General features: G+C 33.2%; 1 protein-coding gene across 1 annotated transcript in view; it reads right to left on the bottom strand.

Annotated features, from left to right (window-relative positions):
* Window positions 1–16,780, bottom strand: part of MDGA2 (MAM domain containing glycosylphosphatidylinositol anchor 2) — an 826,010-nt gene that overhangs the window by 299,591 nt on the left and 509,639 nt on the right. Inside the window, exons 4-5 of the mRNA XM_029239755.1 lie at window positions 12,031–12,227; window positions 1,141–1,273 (exon numbers count right to left, since the gene is read on the bottom strand). Of these exons, the coding sequence (XP_029095588.1) occupies window positions 1,141–1,273; window positions 12,031–12,227 (330 nt within the window). The remainder of the gene's footprint in view (window positions 1–1,140; window positions 1,274–12,030; window positions 12,228–16,780) is intronic.

Here is a 16,780-nt window from a genome sequence, read left to right on the forward strand (position 1 = left end):
TAGGAACACAATGAGTTTCTGATGAATAAATGCATGAATAAATGAATGAATAAATAAAAGAATGACCTTTCAAAATTTGAACAACTCAGTGGAACACATGTTGATGAATCAACGTATGAGCACACAAGTTTTCATCTTTGCAGAAAGTCCTAGGTTTAATCTTTCCACCAAATGAGCTGGATGGGGTTGCTAACTACTAGCTCATTGTCAGAGGAATGAATAAAGTATGTTCTACATGCTTTATATACATCAACTCATTAATTCCTTCCTATAAGTTTATGAGTTTATGAGGAAACTGAGGCAAAAAAGAGTGAAGTGACTTGCTCAACAAGATCCAAGAGCTAATAAGTGACAGAACTGGGACCCAAACCAAGGAACACCAAAGCCCATACTTTTCAAGGTTTTTGTTAATGGGAAAAATACCTTTAAAACTCTATATTTTAATATAATGATTTAAGAGTAAAAATTCATATTAATTGCCAATGAAAATTTCTCAAAACCTGTTCAAATTCTAAGTTTTAATTGTTTCTTTATATACAACCTTACAAAAGATAGTTCATTCACATGCTCTCTTTGCTCTTTCATTTAGACATTTCTTCTTAATACGTTTGCAATTAATCTGAGGTCCATATTACTAAACACAGGCTAACATAAGTTGCAGTCTTGCTAATGTTTTGACATTTTCTACAAAAATACTTTGTAGAAAAGCACCTACCTGAAATTACCAATTAGCTTTCTTGACATGAAACAGAGTAAAAAAAAGGTTCTTTTACTCAGTTTGGGGATCACAAAACACTTTTAGCAATTTAGAGCACAAATTTTCATATGAAAAATCTAATACTTCTCAGCAATTTCTTTGAACAGAATATAGGCTGGCTTGTGACATTTATGAATACATTATTTAAGGAACTATAATTTTGCTTGCTGTATAAACAAACATATTACACGGGAGCATATTGCAATTAAATTTTACACTGTCCACTTAAAAGTTTTTTAGATACTACAGAATTTTCTGGAAAGAAAACATGCCTTGTTCCTTACATATATATAGAAATCATTTGGTGTATAAAAAAGTTAAAGAGACTTTTTAAACATTTGTTGTGGATAACAGACATAAAACATTCAGAGGTAGTTACGTACCTGTTTTATTGGAAAGTCTAAATGACACCATCTTATCAGGAATATTACACACATTCCTCACTGAAGCAATGCAGCTATAATTAGCATAGTCCTGAGGTCGAAGATTCTTTAGTTTTAATATCTTTGTTTCACCCTGAAAATGTAGAAAAAGTCATTAGAAAAAGTCAATGGTAACCAAAATTAATAAATGGATGAATCATGGCATTGTATGTAAAATTATATTATCAAAATATGGCAGATTGTCATTTTTTAAGGAAAATGCCCTAAACTAAAACAAAAAACAACAAAAAAAACTATTGCATTTAAAAATCGAACTGTAATGTGCTTGGAGATAAAAACTAACTGGCTACAATGAAAATTCATAGTTTTTTTTTTTTTTTTTGCAAACTAGCTTCCTAAGGGGGGAAATCTATTTCTGGTGGTAGTTATGCAAATTATTATGCAAAGATCAGAACAGTGTACTTAATAATGGAGTTTATTCAACAAACACTGTAACCTATGCAGACTTCAACATGAAATGTTATGAAAAAAAAAAGGATTCTGAAGAGTCAATAAATGAAACACTGTTGGTAAAACAAAGTTAATGAGGTCAATCTAATGATAGATAATTAAATGTATATACATAAATATTTTGTGTATATGGAGCAATAACATGATAAATCTTAAACTGCATTTAAAAAGTATTCATGAGTGTTTCTATATTATTATTATTCGTGTTACTTTATGTTCAGGAATTCAAGGTTTAAGTCTCCTGGGTAAATCTGCAAAATTGCAGATAGACTCAAATCAGGCAAGTGGTCAAAAATGTCTTACACACTCTTGATGAGCCAAAAAAGACCATGCAAAAACACTGAAATTGTTCAAAAGATAAAAAGAACAAACAACAATAAGAAGAGGAAAAAACCTGCCCAATTCAAATAAGGTCTCCTGGGATTTCTTTACCATCTAAAGTTGTTAATGCATCTCTCAAAATAGTTCCTTTCACAAGTAACTTAATTATGGAGATGGTAAAAAGTCTCCCAATGACATCATATTTGGTAGAGCCATTTTTAAAATGTTAATTTTTTCCAGATAACATCTGTACAGAACCATGTGTTCCTTTTATTTTACTTAAGTAACATCATTCAAGTCCTAAAAATTGCAATACTTTGATACGCTATTCAGAAGAATCAGAATATTTAGGGATTTAATACATAAAGACATTGCCTGTTCAGTTGCAGAAAAAAAAGCTTGCCCACACATATGCAGGCACACAGAGTTTTCCAAATGTCAAATGAGTCTCTCCTTCAGTGTGCATGGGTATTTGGCCATAATTCCTTTCATTCATTGTCAAAATTCAGTCTTAAAACAGTCACACCTTTAGCATTTTCCTCAGTGGGATAAATAATAATCTTCTTTCAATTTTTCTTTAGGAAAGACATTGCCTTTTTTATGTATAAACAGACGCAAATACACCCCACAGGAATATACACAGAGTCAGAGTGTATGGTTCTAGAATTTATACTGGGTTGGCCAAAAAGTTCATTCAGATTTTTCCATAAGATGTTATGGAAAAACTCGAACGAACTTTTTGGCCAACCCAAAATTTTAAAACATGCTCTCAAAGTATTACAGAGTTCTCATTTATATTAACTATATACAATGCATATAAAAGTGTGCTTAGTTACAAAGCATAGTTGAAAGAATGTTATACTAGAACCTGTTGACTCAGATAATTTTTTGAATGAGATAATACATCTTACTCCTCCTACCTCTGTGACTGTTGTTGCTTAGATTTCTTCACTTTTCTTTCTCCTCTCAACACTTAATTCACTGTTGGTATTCTCTGGAATTCTATTTGTTCTACAGTTAATAACACTTTATAAAATTCCCTTAACTGATTTTATCCTTGCTGATGAATTTATACTACAAGCCTGATGAATTTATTCCTGGCCCCCCTCAAGACTTTATCCCTATTCCAAAATTCTCCCTCAAGTTTTAGATGTATATGCCAATTTTTTACCTCAATATGTCCATTCTGATGTCTCATAGGTACCTAAAACTCAACATATGCAAAAATGGACTTCAAGTCTATTCCTCTAAATCTATGCTTTCTTCTTTAGTAACAGGAATATTTGTTGGTTGACAGGATATACTTAAAATTGGTCTTCCCACTCATAATATTCTATAAGAAGTAATGTAGTTATAATATATAATCATAATGACTTTTTAAAATAAAAGGTACAAAAATATAAAATCTATAAAAATTAGACTTCATTTTTCCCACTATGCATTCTGTCCTTTGTGTATGATGCTATATTTCTTGTATCATTCTTATTACTTTGTAATTTCTCTGCCCTTTCTATAGTACTTGCCACATTAATAATCAATTGGAAACTGTCTGATGCTTTCTCTGTAATTTTTCTACAATTAAATATTTTTACTTGTACTACTAGAATACACCGTCAACTCTCTTGCTTCTCCCTATTCTTTGTAAAAAAAATAAAAATTGTATCACAGAAAGTCAATCCTTTCAAATGTTATGCCACACTTCCTGTCTATCAAATTTTACGAGATAGTCAGTTTCTTGACTTAAATTAACTACAACCATAGAGGAGGTGCTCGAAAATTCTGTTTCTTGATCTTCACTCTACGAAGCGAAATCTGATCTCTGTGAAAAAACGCATCATGCTATACACCTATGTTTCATGTACTTTTCTATATATGTGAATTAAAAAATGTTTAGACAAAATTAACTATAGCCTTACTCTAAGTACTTCCCAAATGCTGGGAACACAGTGAAAAATACATTGAACTTTACATATTTGAAACAATAAATATCTAAACAAAGACGGAGAATGATTTTTACAAGTATTAAATGCTGTCAAGTAAATCAAACAAGGTATGTGATAGAGACATGGAGATGTGGTGAGCTATTCTGGATAGGACATTCTGAGAGGTATCTCTAAGGCTTTTGACCTGAAACTTGAATGACGAGAAGGATGTTTGAAACATGAGTTATCACAAATAGTACAATAAAGATAGTAGGAACCAAAACTGAGGAGACCTAACACAGTAGTAAGGTTGCCCTGTTGGAGGGTTAGATAGAAAATCAGTGTGGCTGGAATGTAGAGAAATGAAGACAATTGATTGACATTAAATTTCAGAGCCTGGAAGAGGCCAGACTAGATGGGCTGGGAGAGTAGGTTTTAATTTATTCTAATACTACTTATTTTGTGTTGAATGCCACTTGTCTACCCGATTATTTCTTTTCAAAACTTGCCCTCTCTTGTTGGAAAATATTTTAAACATGATTTCCACCCACCATAGCTGTCTACCCATTAAACAACAAATGCCCCTACAGTTATTTTGAATATTTTCATACAGCCATTATTTCAAGGAAGAGTTTTCAAACTAAAAGCTCTTACCCTTGAGACAGTCTCTAAAAGTATTTTTCCTACATTCTTTCTATTTTCTGAGTTAATATGTTTTGTCTATACCAGTTGTATTTGTTTATATGTTTATATATGTTTTTTGTCATTTACATTATATATTTATATTAATACTGCCTTTTCTATTATATAAGATAAGGCCACTTTAAATTCCATTCCTGCCATTTGTGCTGTGCTTTGCATGCTATCAACTCAGTCAAGATTGCTGACAAGAAAAGAACAGAGCCAACTCACTGCTCTGCACATAATGTTTTCAGTAAACCTTTTTGAGCCACATTGACTCTAATAGTAGTAATAACAATTAAAAAAATCTTTATATTAGGGTAAGCTGAAAGACAGATTTAAGAAGCTGAGCTAGGGCCACCCACAGAAGAACTGAACAGTCAATTATTAGCAAGAGCATGTAAATGGAAAGTAAGCCCCAAGGGACTGATAAAACAATCAAGTACATTTGAACCAACAGCAATGAAGCTATGACCATTAAAATACAGAGGTCATTTTTGTAGTAGATGCATTCTGGAAATATTTTATATACCTAAGTTCTTATGATTAGGAATGCTGCTAGTGTTTATGTTATCCAAAGGTAAAGACTACAAATTGGGTAGTAATTGAGATTTTAAGGCTTAAACAGCCTTTTTTTTTTTTTTTACATCTTTATTGGAGTATAATTGCTTTACAATGGTGTGTTAGTTTCTGCTTTATAACAAAGTGAATCAGTTATACATATGTTCCCATATCTCTTCCCTCTTGCGTCTCCCTCCCTCCCACCCTCCCTATCCCACCCCTCCAGGCGGTCACAAAGCACGGAGCTGATCTCCCTGTGCTATGTGGCTGCTTCCCACTAGCTATCTACCTTACGTTTGGTAGTGTATATATGTCCATGCCTCTCTCTCGCTTTGTCACAGCTTACCCTTCCCCCTCCCCATATCCTCAAGTCCATTCTCTAGTAGGTCTGTGTCTTTATTCCTGTCTTACCCCTAGGTTCTTCATGACATTTTTTTTTCTTAAATTCCATAAATATGTGTTAGCATACGGTATTTGTCTTTCTCTTTCTGACTTACTTCACTCTGTATGACAGACTCTAGGTCCATCCACCTCATTACAAATAGCTCAATTTCGTTTCTTTTTATGGCTGAGTAATATTCCATTGTATATATGTGCCACATCTTCTTTATTCATTCATCCGATGATGGACACTTAGGTTGTTTCCATCTCCGGGCTATTGTAAATAGAGCTGCAATGAACATTTTGGTACATGACTCTTTTTGAATTTTGGTTTTCTCAGGGTATATGCCCAGTAGTGGGATTGCTGGGTCATATGGTAGTTCTATTTGTAGTTTTTTAAGGAACCTCCATACTGTTCTCCATAGTGGCTTAAACAGCCTTACTTTTGAGATGATTCCCACTCTTTAAAAGACCAAAAAGTATAGTCCAATAAATATAACGGTTTGTGCACAGCATATCCTAGTTAATTCTTATGCAGATCAGAGCAACAAAGTAGACACATGAGAAGGACAGACAAAATGGAGGAATAACTTTTACTGTGAATTCTAGGTCCACAATTGCCCAAAGTTCAGCTCTCATTTGACTGGAGAATCGTTTTGGGTGAACTAAGATGATTTACATCTTGCAGTCAGGAAGCAAGTTACCAAGGTGTCTGAACTTACGAGACAGTCCTCTAAGTTAATATGTAAGATTACTACTCTATGTAGTATGTCAAAGAGGGAGAGGGGCTAATACAGACAAAATCTGTAAAAGGAAGGTAGAAAATAACAGGCAGAGTTAAGGAAGAATTTGAACCCCACTCAATTAATTCACCACATTCAGGAAATGAGGAAAGCATTCAGGCTGACTCTCTTCCTCTCAATAAACAACTCCCAAAGCTCAGAATATTTTTAAAAAATATATCATAATGTATATATAACAAAATAGAGAATATATAATACATGTGTGTGCATATATATATGCTATCAAATGGCATGTACATGTACATATGAGTATATTTATAATGATTTAGACTTTAATACTTATAACTGTTTTATTGCATAGTATTAATTTATTTTGTTGAACATATAAATTTAATATTCTGTGATATTGGAAGTCTTTTTTCATGTGAATTTCCATGATTTGTAAAAAGGAATTTTCAGTTGATTATTGTCTAATTGTGTAATTAGTCTAATTAGCCTAATTATAACTAAGTACATAATTGATGTAAATATGTTCAGTCTTGTAATTAGATGGTGTAATTACAATATACAAGATGATGTCATGAACATCTTTATAGAAGTTCTTGAGAAATAGCAAGAGTACATATAGTTTGTAAAATTTAAGTACACATTTCTTTAACATTAACAAAATTATCTGAAAATCCTGTATTTAAATTTTTCAAACTACTTTTTAAATAAAATCAATAAAGGGAAGGCATTCTATTCATTAGTCAATGGCCCTTACCAATGGTGACATTGTCTAGTGAAAAAATGCCCATAGCCTGAAGCAGTATTTCTATTTTACTTAGAAAAGGAATTGAAACTTTCTTTTAATATTTACTTTCAGATATCGGTAAAAAGAAAAAAAAAAACAAACATTCCAATTTACACCTATTTTTTGTAGCTCTAATGACTAATTTATAATAAACTTCTAAATAAATAACAGTATATGCTAGCTGCCATCTTCCATATTAAATGAGTGGAAGTATGAAAAGGATAATTATTCCTCTTAGACGTATATGCTTTTTAATTCATATCAGCCTCAGGAACACATACCAATTTCATTCTGGAAACATGATCTATAAAAAGGCATAATCAAGATTTTGTATTTCTACAGGATGGTGAAATAAATATTCACTTCAAATTGATGTAGATATTAACTTAGTATGAATGTGCACGTGGGGTAGATATATCTCATTATCTTTGAAATTCTGTTTTATTTAAAACAAGACATTGTTATTGATTAGCAAAACATAATATCTTTAAAAGAAATTTAATTTTCTAATATTAAAAATAAGCAGACTTATGATATGTCATTTGAATCCTTCAATGATATAGTCCCAGTATACCTTCCCAGATTTACAGTCCACTGTTCCCTACATATACCAATTCTCATTCCAGCCATCCAGAGACATGGCCAGTCCCTGAAGATTTTGTCTTCCTTCTGTATATTACACATGCTATTGCTTTCCATCCTGAATGTTCTCTCCATAGAGCTATTGTGTGCCACTATTTTGACAATAATTTTCACTTTGTATCATAATCACTATTTATTTTGACTTCTACCCATGTTTATCAAAGTTAGAGGAGGAGCCTTACCTAGCAGCCTCTATATCTCTAATAGAGAGTTGCCCATATCTTGCACAAAACAGATCTCAGCCATTTTAACTGGATCTTATTTACACTATGAAGCCACAGAGGCGATAGATCTATGAAAATAAATTAAAATATTATTGAAGTACTCCAATACAAACAAAGCTAAGATGGAAAGCTTTTTCTTCATAAAGTACACATGGCAGTTGATGGGAAACTAGTCCAAGAAATCAATAACACCTAAGAATACATATACATACACACTAACCTGATAAGCAAAAGGAAAAGTAAACACCATTCCTATCTCATTATAAATGGCAAAGCCATTATGAAGGCAAAACAAAACAAAACAAAACAAAATCTATCTTGGGAAGCATTTCAAGGATACAAAACAAAGTTAATTTTAAATCTAAAGCAAATATGGTATGCAGATTTAAGGCAAGAAACAGTGCCAGTGGTATAGAAGGATATTTCTGAATGATAACTTACCAGGAAGATAATACGCTCAGATAATCCACTAGGAAGATATAAAAATCCTAATTCTGTATGTGCTAATAATATACCTTCAAAATATATAAAGCAAAAATTGATAAAAATAAAGAAGAAAGGGACAAATCCACAGCCATAGTCATAGACATTAACTAACTTCTCTCAATAGCTTTAAGGACAGCAGACACAAAAATCAGGAAATACACAGAATATCTGAACAACAAAATTAACAAATGTGACCTATCAGAAACCCAACAATTTTGGAATGCACATTTTGTGGGTGCACATGGATCATTCATGGAGGTACATCACAGGCAAGTACACCATGCAAGTCTCAATTTCTAAAGACTGAAATTGTTGAGAGTATGCTTTCTGACCCAGTGACATTAGACTAGAAATCAATTAAAAATTATAACAAGAAAATCATCAACAGTTTGGAAATTAAATACTTTAAAATTGATTTAACTATAATATCATTCTCATTCACATTTCACTAAGCTTTCTTTAGTGGGTAAAGAGGAATGGAGTTACAGAGAGTGATTCAGGAGTTACTAATAATTTTAACTATTCCTTAGTTACAAATCCAGACATCTCCATGGGAATATTGGCTCAATATATTTATTGAGAATCTTCCATGTGTCAGGCACCATTTGAGCTGCTGAAAAGACAAAGTCACCATAACCATTGAGTTTATGTCCAAATACACAAATAAGATAATTTGATAATTTCAGTGCTGTAGGGAAAAACAAAACAAATAAAAACAAACAACAACAAAAAAAAACTGGGTATTAGAAAAGAGTAACTGTGGAAGGGAAAAGATGTTACCTCAGATAGATCTGTCAGGGAAAGCCTTTCTCAGGTGATGAGTGCTTGGTGTTAAGTAGATCCCTGCCATATTATCTGGTAAATAACATTCTACTTGGAGGAATCGAGAACATTCACACCCTAGACATGTCTAGGGCGGGTGTGACCAAAACAGTGAATAAGGTACAGAAGGTAAGAGAGAACAAGACAGAGCAAGGTCAAACATGGCCTTGTAGGTCACGAAACGTATTTGGATTTATTGTAAACATTGGGAAGCCACTGGAGAGATTAAAGCAGGAAAAATATTTACATTTTAAAATGATCACTCAGATCACTGTAATAAAACATGACAGCCAGTTAGGAACCTATTGCTATATTCCATGGAGAGATAATAGAAGTCATGTGATATGGTTGGACTTGTGTATATCAGGCCCATGTTCAGTATGTCAACACACGTGGTATGAAGAAAAACCACTGACAACATTTTGTCTGTGAGAAATCCAACATTCTCTGTGGTTATAAGAACTAAACTTTCCATGTACTGCTGTTTGAGAGTTTTATCAATCCAGCCTACAAAATATGTTTAATGTTAACAAATTAAGTACGTATATAACATAAAAGTTTTGAAGTATTGTTTCTACATAATTTTTAGGATATAAATATATAACCATTAGGGAGTGTGGGATTGACATGTACACACTGCTATATTTAAACCGGACAACCAACAAGGACCTACTGTATGGGAACTCTGCTCAATCTTATGTAACAACCTAAATGGGAAAAGATTTTGAAAAAGAATAGATACATATATATGTATAACTGAATCACTTTCTTGCACACCTGAAACTATCACAACATTGTTAATCAACTATACTCCAGTATAAAATAAAAAGTTAAAAATAAATAAATATAGAAAACAAAAAAACCAAAAAAAAACCCCAAATACATAGCCATTTCAGAAGGAGAGATAAACAACATAATCAAGAAACCAAAGGCAGGAAAGACATTTCTAAATAGAAGCTATAACTATATGTTATTGGCAATTATCAGCTACAGCAGGTGAATCCAGAGCACAGAATTTCAAGAAAAGTTTGTTTCTTAAATACTTTTTAGGAGAATTAACTCAGAGGGTACAAGCAGCAGAGTTTCGAGTATAGCAAAAGAAAAAGTGTGTGTTATGCAGCACAGTATAAGCTAATATTCATAACAAAGGAAGTATCAGTATTGGAATGTTCAAATTAAAAAGTTATTTTTCTCACAAAAGAATGGGGGAAGAAAAAGAAGGAAGAGAAAATAAAAGTTACCTTTAAAAGGTAGAATCAATAGCTACTAGTTTAGAGTTCTTGTAAGACAGATTTTTTAAGAGTTGCTAACACAGAAACGGCAACAAATTCAAAATGAATGAAAAATTTGATTGTGCTTATTTAATAACTTTAAAACAAATTCTTAATTATTTTGAAAGTATAGAAGTTTTTCCCCAATTTGGACAAGGGCCATGTGTTCATTTCTAAGTGATAAGACCCTTCTGCAGGTAAGAAACTGCCTACAGTGATTATGTACCTAGTGAATATGTGTCTAGAATTGCCTTGGTATGGTAAACATCATGTGAAACAGTAAATTATGTTTTCTAAATTTTAACAATGTCTATATTTTAAAAGAAATTGACAATAAAAGAATCAAATAAATGATAGGTGATCATTTATTTGGATTTCTAAACGTTAGAGACATCCAAGCAACTAAATACTGTTGACAAATTTTTTAAGTTATTTTGCTAAATAAAAAAAAATGGATTTCAGTAAAAATTAAAGAATGAATTGCCATATTTATTTAATGCCGTATTTAATGACAAAATATGGGATGCTGGGAAATTTACAAACTCAGGATAATCTTATGTTATTAGAGAGTTGAGATGTGAAACTTTTAATAATCTTTAACATTCTGAAGTAGAATATTTACAACATTTTAAATTTGGTTATATACGTCCCTAGTTATGGATATATGATGTTCCAAACTTTAACAATGTAGTCAAATTCCTGTTTACCTTATTACCCATATAATTTTTTAAAAAAAATTCATGGTCACAATTAGTTTGAAAATTTTTCCAAGTACATTTTCTTATTTAAAACTTTTTCTTTGTTAGTTAGGTTTGTGTTCCTTTCTGGTCATCAAAAAATCTTTATAATAACAGTATTTAAATACTCCTACAACTTCAATGTCCTCCTCAAGAATTATTAATTCATTAACTATACTTCAATAAATTTAAAAAAATACATTACAGAAGAATGTTCCATATTACATTCACTCTATATAAAATTAATTCAAATTTTCTTTTTATTAAATACGTTTTTAATGACTCAGATATTTTAGCTTTTACATAATTACGGTTCTATACTTAAATTAAGTCAAAACTGAAAATGAACAAGGAAAATTAGACAGACTTTTCCCCTAAAACCAAAACCAAATAAATTTCAAGTAGATTTCTTCATTCTTTTAAAATGTATTTACCACTGCAAATGGGAAAATCAAAAACTCTTCTTTAAGAAATATTTCCCACAAAAAAACAAAGCAGGCAGCAAATGTATAATTACGTACTTTAGAGTGAAACCTAGGCAAACCTATAGACAAAGAAATATGTTAGGATACATTAAATTGTTTTCAAGAGTTAACATTATCAATTTAACTACCACATGAAAAATAAACAAATTGTTCTTCATTATTTGAATCCTCTGATCTTTCAAGCACATGTTATTTTTTCAAAGGTCAGACTGCGAGAAATTATCTTTTCAAATTGATATAGTATTGCATGCTGCCTGAATTAGAAAGGTATCCAGCAGAGTGGGGTGGAAATACTATACCTCAATTCCTACCTGGGTAAAGAAGGGTTCATAAATCTCAACTCCTTTATCAGATCCTTGTAGTAACACCTCCTGGCCACGTCTCCAGCTGTACCGAACAGGTGGATTGGAATTGGCAACACACCGGAGGAACACTGTTCTCTCATAGTAAAACTGTTCTTTAGCTTCACCTATACTTTGATGAACAGTTACTACTGGATCATCCAAATCTATAAAACATAAAAACAGTGTTATGAGTTACATGGGTTTTAAAGCACTATACATATAAAACCTAACCAAAGATGAATTTTCCTAATTGAATGTATTATTTTATTTTTATTTTTTTTTGCGATACGCGGGCCTCTCACTGTTGTGGCCTCTCCCATTGCGGAGCACAGGCTCCGGACGCGCAGGCTCAGCAGCCATGGCTCACGGGCCCAGCCGCTCCGCGGCATGTGGGATCTTCCCGGACCGGGGCACGAACCCGTGTCCCCTGCATCGGCAGGTGGACTCTCAACCACTGCGCCACCAGGGAACCCCCTGAATGTATTATTTTTAACTAGACTCTTTTTCATTGAGTTTATTGAACTCATTTGCAGAGAAATTTCCAGTGATAGAAGGTAAAACCAAATAATAGTTACTTCTTAAGATCTCTATTTGCTGAAATAGTACAAATGACTACGTATTTCCAACACATCAACAGCCACATAAAACAGAGGTCCATGAGGGAGATCAGAAAACTTAAGAGGTTAGCCAAAACGAAGAACCAGTCATAGAAAAAAAAATCAAGTAGCTCAACTAGCTCTTAACATACTTCTTTTTCCAATTATTTATAACATGTATTTTTAAGATAACTTATGTTTACAAATTATTATAATCTTTGTAGTAAGAAAATATGATCTTGTACTGGGTTAAATTTTTCTTTCATCTCATACTTTATATCCCAGATCATATTTGCTAGTTAAAAATGTGCTAACAGAAAGTACTATTAAAAGGCATTAATATTTCTATTATTGAATATTGGAACTAAATTTTTGCCATTTTACATACATTCTAAAGAAGGGATACTTACTACAGGGCTTAACAAACATTTTCTGGAAAGAAACAATTCATGAATATCTTGGGCTTTGTGGTTCACACAGTCTTTGTCTCAACTACTCAACTCTACCATTGTAGTGTGAAAGCATCCAAAGACAATAGGTAAATGAATAAAAGATGAGGGTTGCTGAGTTCCAATTAAACTTTATTTACAAATGCAGGTGCCCCAGCCAGATTTGGCTCATGGGCCATACATTGTCTGCCATAGATTGCCAACCCCTATATACCATATCCCAGGTTCTTCTCTTAAGAGAAAAAGAAATTAAGGAGCATGTTTGCTTTAAAACAACTGTTTTGTGTATTTGAAACTTTCTAAGTGAATAAATCTTAAAAGTTCTTATTACAAGAGAAACAAATTTGTAAGTTTGTATGGTGACTGGTGGCAACTTGAGTTATTATGGCGATCATTTTGCAATGTATACAAGTATTGAATCATTATGTTGTATACCTAAAACTAATATACTGTTATGTCAATTATACCTCAATAAAAAAATAAATACAAATAAATATTTTATAAAGATGTGCTAAAATAATAAAAAGACAACTAAATTAGTGAAGTAATAGCTTCCCTAAGGAATCAAAGTAAAGAACAGAATCCCAAATTTCCCCAGTTTTAAAAAAAGCTTTTTTCCAATGTGAATTGCTTGACAGTCCTACTTAGATGTCTAGCTTTGCAACATTCTGAGTTTTTTTTTCCCCCCAACATTAGAATCTTTTCACAGCTATCTCAATGGCCTCTAATTTTAGTAGTGACAATTTACAGAACAACTGCTGCTTTTTTGGTAAAGTTGTAGGAACTTTCAGTTTAAATTCATTCTATTAGCTGTGCAGGGATATATGCCTGGTTTTAATAAGTTGGAGTACTTAGGGATACCAGCATTATTACCATGAAATGTTTAAAGGTCTTTAAAATCCATCAAATAGTCTCTTATTTGATGATTAGGCTTTTACATATAAATCAAATCCTACAGGAGATTGATTAGCTGAACTCCGTCTTAGTGGCTTGAAAAAAAGGTACTGAGTCAGTTATAAACAACTTATTTTCTCTTGTTCAAAACATAATTTCTTTTAGTCACAGTTTCCTTTTTAGAAATATGAGCTGTGTTATATTGTAAAAACAAAATTCTCAAGCCAGAAACTTTCAGAAGAAAACAGATTTGGATGGGAAACATTGTAACAATGGTGACATTCTTTGGGTTCCAAATAGTTAATATGGTATTTTTCAAACCCATTTATTGATGTATCCCTAGCTCTTTTCATGTTAGGTGGTGGTGTTGATAGGCGCAGTCAGGAATAGACCAAACCCAAACAATCCTTTATACAAGCTCTTCCCTGACTTAGATGAGTTTCGGGTCACTGGCCTTCTGAGGATCTAATCCTGTGACAATGGCTTACTGAACATTGTATTGGCAGAATTATCTGTTAGACTCACCCATGTTTTGGAATTTCCATTTCATAAAACTCCCAAATGAGTTTTTTTCACACTTAAAAACAAATATGCCATTAGTGGTTACCTTTCTGTACAGCATAAAATATTTCTGTCTTTTTATTACTATTTTAAAAGATTAAAAACACATTTAAAAGTGAAACAAAAAAACCAACAAGCCAAAAACAAGACTTCTTTTAGACAAGTCAAATAATGGCATGGCTAAAAAATATATTTTAAATGAGATTATATGTTTGTGTGTGTATGTACACATACATATATACATACATGATATACAGTTTAAGTGATATATAGAAATGTATCATTTAAAAGATATGTTTAATATATACTCTATATATTACTGAATATATGCCTTAGGTCAGGTTTCTCGGAAAAGAGGCTGTAAGACAGATGTGTGCAGGAAGTGTATTGGAAAGTACCTTCAAGACTCATGGGGGAGTGAAGGAAATAGATTTGTTAAGGACAGCCGAACGACAGCGCAGTTGCAACTGAGGTCTCTAACTCTAGAGAAGTTTTGGAGTCCTGAGGTCCCCTCAGAGCTGTACTGCCTTAAGACAAGGAAGCTAAGCCTTTATACTACAACCCTCTCTCCCATCAACCAGTCCTGGCAAGTGTGCTGCTCCCCACCAGGGGCCTTGACCTTGGGAGGGGTAGCTCTCTTTGGCTTATGGCAATTTCTAGACAAGGAATTAGCTGATAGCCATCAGCTGCTAAAAGTTTCAGTGGCTGGAGGAATAAGTGCTTCAGCCCTGAGGAAGGGATCTGGGGGTGTATTACAGCATCCACTCAGATCCACCTGTGAGGTATGAAAATTCACTCTATCTCAGAAAAGCTATTCCAGGATTTTGGGTAGTCACCTTTCCTAGGAAATCTTTCAAAAGAAACTGTGGTGGGATGATAGTTATCATCTCCTTCTACTATTACCATTCTAGATTGCTCTCATCCTGGGCTAGTACATCTTTTGGTATAAGTAGCTTACCTAGTGAGGCTACCAGATCTTTGTCACTGAGGATTTTGAGCCCCTGGTAACCGTGCTCTTCTCAAGCTATTACTGATGCATTTGTCTGTTTACCACCAAAACTGGACAAAAGAATAGCAAGAAATGACTCAGTGGATCAACTGGGTATGGAATATATTCTTGCTGCCTCACTATGTAACGACAATACTACCTTCAAGCTGACTATATGGGCCAGTTACTCCTGCTAGGATGGTGACTCCTCTTTTCTGCTATTTTCTGACACAGGAAGCCTAAGGTAACAGAGTAGCAACCATGTCTTGAAGATTAATGGGACTCTTGCTGTGTCACTTAATAAAAGCTTTTCCCTTTCTGAGAACTAGAACTTGTAAACTGGCAGAGAGACCTGAGTTGTGGGGAGGGAAACACAGATTCCCCAAGTGGATCACTGAATGTGATGGTAGTAAGTAGGGTCTCTACTTGATTCTTGAACCTATGTATTCTCCAAAAAAAAGAAAAGAAAAGAAGAAAGAAAGAAAAAGGAAAAGAAAGAAGGAAAGAAAAGAACAAAAGCATCATATAATAATGGTCATTGATTTAGGATGTATCCTGCATCACAGAAGATGGCACTCCCTCCTTACTGGATATTATCTCTCCAAGACTCAGCTGCCTCCTCCAAAGGCCATTCTATCACTCTAGTAAGTTAATTTTTTTAGGTGGTATAGAATATGATATGGCTAGAGATTACCATGGCAATGCTCCCACTGCTCTATCTTCACTGCTATAAAATATGCTTCTGGTCCCATGAGTGATTAGGTAGGATCATGTATTAAGAATAAAACACTCTAAAAGCCTTTGGATAGGGCTGATGCTAGCTGAGGTCAGCAGAAAAGTCCATATTCAGAATACATGTCAAATTTAATCAAAATGATGCACTGTCACTTTCAGGGTAAAAAAGTTCTAATATGATTAACTTGCTACCAAGGGACTGGTTGGTATTCTTGAAGGATAATGCTTTATAAAGAGGCAACTGTTGCTGTCTGTTGCCGCCAGGTTAGATATTCAGTAGTGGCAGTACACAGACTAACCTTCATGAATATAACCCATATTTCAAACTTATGCATAGCCTCTATCCCTACCATTATAGCTATTCTTTTCACGAGCCTGTTATCCCAGCTATGGGTGGTCAGTGACAGAAGTTGGTTGATATCAACTGTCTGCATTACTCTGTCTATTTCATGTTTTGTGCTGCTTCTGTGGTAGATACTTATTGGTGCTCATTA

Source organism: Monodon monoceros, unplaced genomic scaffold (assembly GCF_005190385.1).
Source record: "Monodon monoceros isolate NGI ecotype Baffin Bay Population unplaced genomic scaffold, NGI_Narwhal_1 Super_Scaffold_21, whole genome shotgun sequence".
Lineage (NCBI taxonomy): Eukaryota > Metazoa > Chordata > Mammalia > Artiodactyla > Monodontidae > Monodon > Monodon monoceros.